This window comes from Engystomops pustulosus, chromosome 7 (genome assembly GCF_040894005.1).
Source record: "Engystomops pustulosus chromosome 7, aEngPut4.maternal, whole genome shotgun sequence".
In the NCBI taxonomy this organism is placed as follows: Eukaryota; Metazoa; Chordata; class Amphibia; order Anura; family Leptodactylidae; genus Engystomops; species Engystomops pustulosus.
This window is the reverse complement of record NC_092417.1, coordinates 24,771,726-24,775,608: the sequence shown is the minus strand read 5'-3', so window position 1 is coordinate 24,775,608 and position 3,883 is coordinate 24,771,726. Positions and strand designations below refer to the sequence as shown.

General features: G+C 33.9%; 1 protein-coding gene across 1 annotated transcript; it reads right to left on the bottom strand.

Moving 5' to 3' along the window:
• Positions 1-536: 536 nt before the first annotated feature.
• On the bottom strand, positions 537-1,463 carry LOC140070089 (olfactory receptor 12D1-like). The gene has a single exon (XM_072116421.1). It carries the CDS (start codon positions 1,461-1,463, stop codon positions 537-539), a length of 927 nt encoding a protein of 308 aa, XP_071972522.1.
• Positions 1,464-3,883: the final 2,420 nt, after the last annotated feature.

Below are 3,883 nucleotides of genomic sequence, written 5' to 3'. Positions count from 1 at the left end.
AAATACAGTAAAAAAAATGCAAAAAGTTTTGATATAAAAAATGGGAAAAATATAGTTCAAATCTAATCCACCCCCTACATTACAAATAAAAATAAACAAATAAAATCATAAACATGTGAGGCATCATTGCATCCCAAAATGCATGATCTATCAAAATATGAAAACAATTATTTCCAGTGGTGAACCAATTAATGGTAACTAGCACCCAAATTCCCTAATTGGCTCTTTTTCACAATTAAAGATTTTATTAAAAACTAATCAAAAGGCTGTAGAGTTACAAAGTGGTAACAAAAAACATAAGCTCATCCAACCAAAAAATGTTCATACACCATCAAAATAAGTTCTGTAAAAAAATTATTTTGAAATGTATGAAAACATTATAAAACCTTTCTAAATTTGGTATACAATTCGTTTGGTGCAAAATGCGAAAGCCGTAAAAACATAACCCCACAAGAAAATGGTGCAAATGTGTTTTGTTTATTCAAATTCACCTCAATTGGAATTTTTTCCAGCTTCCCAGTACATGGCATGGAATATTAAGGGAAGCTCTTTATGAGTCTTTTGACTGAATTTCTAACTTCTTTGTTTCTCAATGTATAAATAATAGGGTTCAATGTCGGAGTAATAACTGTATATAAGATGGCAGCAATCCTGTCTTTTTCCAGTGAAGCTTCAGAAGAAGGTCCAAGGTAAGTGCACATTGCTGTTCCGTAAAACAAGATGACAATGGTAAAGTGTGAGGAACATGTTGAGAATACTTTGGTTCTACCAGTGGATGACTTTATCTTGAAGACATGAGTAATTATGTAAATGTAGGACAACAGAGTAAGCAAGAAGTTGATTGTGCTTAGGAAGCCACTTGCTGTATTCATAGTAACCTCGTTCACATGGATGTCCTTACACGCCAGCTTTATTACTGGCTTCACATCACAGAAAAAGTGTTTGACTTTTTGGTTATTACAGAATGGCAGCTGAGATGTCATGACAGCATTTATTAATGAATAAGTGAAACCTGTCAACCATGTAGCTACAATCAGTTGGATACAGGTAGACCTCCCCATAATGGTCACATACCGTAGTGGGTGGCAGATAGCAACATATCGGTCATACCCCATGACAGCCAGAAGAACAGCTTCTGTGCATCCCAAAAAATGGGAGAAATACATTTGAGTGACACAACCCTTGACCGTAATGATGTTCTCTACAAAGAACCCAACCATCATTTTTGGAACAATCACTGAAGAAGTTAGCATATCGACAAAGGAAAGATTGCCAAGGAAGACATACATCGGAGACTGCAAAACAGGATCTCTGATGACTAATGAAACTATGGTGAGATTACCACAAAGGTCAAGAAGGTAAAAGAAAAATACAAAAATGAAGAGGACTTTCCGTAGCAATGGCTGGTCGGTGATGCCAATAAGGATGAACTCATTTAGTAATGTGTTATTAAATCCTTCCATGTCCACAACCGGATATACTGTGGAAAAATACAAAACATGTCAATTTATAGTTCATTACTAAATCTTTACTGTATTTTTGGACCTCTATGGCCACTATTTTTAAAAACACTAAACTGTCAAAAAATATCATACACAACGACAAGCATTAAACACTTTTCAATATGAATATAATTGGGGAACAAAATAATACATTTGCTTGAATATTATCTCCACAGACCCTCCCCTTGAGTAAGGTTTTTCTTTTAAGCAACATTTTATACAGTTTTATGGGTTAGAGTATTTAGGTTGGTAAATGTAATATATTTCCAAATATAAAATTGAATTTTCAGAAGTGTCTAATGTAATTTTTGAAAGTGACAAGGCGAAATATAGTGCATTAAATATGCTCTGTATTGAAGAATATTATGTAAAAAATAGACTTTACAGACATAATTATTTAAAAAAATGAATGATATTCATATACAAATTTCATTTAAAAGGATGTAAAAACATGAATGACTATAGTAATATTATTGTGCACAAGTAGCAAAGCAAAAAATATCCTAAAAGTTATGGAGATTTAACCAACTGACCCGCAGACCCAAATACTGTGCTGTAAAGCAGATGTGTTGTTACTCTTTATATTATTTTTTATTCCCAGGTGAAAATAATAAATGTTTACACTGACTTGTAAAATATTTAGCATGATGGAAAACAAAAATGACTGTATTCTTATAACTAAAAGAATGCTAGAGGGTAAATAAAAGAAAAATGGGAGCTGGAAGTGGCCATCAAACTTAAAAAAAAATATATTTTTGTAGACATCAGAAAACCTTTGAATATTTTAAGATTGACAATCTTATCCTTACTAAGATGTTAGTATATTAAAGCGAACAATGGAACCTATTAAAAGGACTGTCTGATTTCATTGTATTTAAAAATGAATTACAGACGGCCCCCTACTTAAGAACACCCGACTTACATACGACCCCTAGTTACAAATGGACCTCTGGATGTTGGTAATTTCCTGCACTTTAGTCCTAGGCTACAATAATCATCTATAACAGTTATCACAGGTGTCTGTAATGAAGATTTATTGTTAATTCTGGTTCTTATGACAATCCAACATTTTTAAAATCCAATTGTCACATAGACCAAAAAAGTTCTGCCTAGGGTTACAATAATAAAGTATACAGTTCCGAATTGCAAACAAAATCAACTTAAGAACAAATCTACAGAACCTATCCTGTATGTAACCCGGGGACTGCCTGTATAACATATTTTAAATAAAAAATACAAATATTTAAAACCTCTTAACTGGGCTGAAAAATGGAAAAGTTATCTACTTAAATCACATCTAACAACGAGGGTGAAGGATAGTAAACCAAGCACACTGACATACTGGTGTGTACCCCATCTGGCAGGATCTGTTCTTCCTTTAGCTTCTTATTACCTTGGGCTTCAAAGTTGTAAAATGAGCCTGGAGCTCCTGAGGTTCATTTGCATATTTTGAAAGACTTTTTTTTGTAAAAAAAAAGAACATGGAGCTGAAAGAAGAGCATATCATGCCAAAGAGTTACACAGCAGTATGTAAGCTTGCTTGGTTTACAGTGCTTCATCCTGGTGAAAAATGTCCTTTAATATTTTCCTTGTTCACAGACATATACTGTAATTTGAAACAAGCCCTACTGATACTACTACTACTACTTCTACAATAACTTACCAGTGAAATAAAACAGAAGATTTTATGAAAAATGCAAAATCCAAGAACTAAATATTCTCAATGGAAATCATAAAAAAGAAGTGTTCTACAGCAAGTCGCCATATAATTCAGAAGGTGGAATGATCTTTTGTCCTTACAGACTAAAATATATAGTTGCTAATAAATTCCTTAGTGAAATGATTAGTGAATAGAAAAAAATAGGAAAATTAATATCTGGGGACATGTCTGTGTTCAATAGAAATCCCAATCCAAATGCAATAAAATAAATAAGTGAATAATCTTTCACATGTATTCTGAATCTTTAACAACTGTGACTCTATGGGGGTCATTTATCATAGCCTTTCTAGCCTTCTTTTCACTTTTTTCGGTACATGGTGTTATTTGCGCTTCTCAAAGTTTGACTAGTTTGTATTTGCTTTGTGTTTGCCATATTTATGTTTGATGAGCAGATTTGGTTGTTTGTATCTGAGCATTTTCTGTCTCTATTTGGGGCAGATGCCAGTGGTGTAACTTTAAGCTGATGGGCCCCAGGGCAAAGTCTGTTTAAGGCCCCTGATTATAATGTATGGTTTATAGTACTAGTCTTCTCATATGAGAAATTGACACCTTATGGGCACCCTAAAACTTTTGGGCCCGGTTGCGACCGTACCTTCCGCACCCCCTCAAGTTACGACCTTGGCAGATGCGTAAAATGATGGCAGTGAAACCTTAGAGGTAG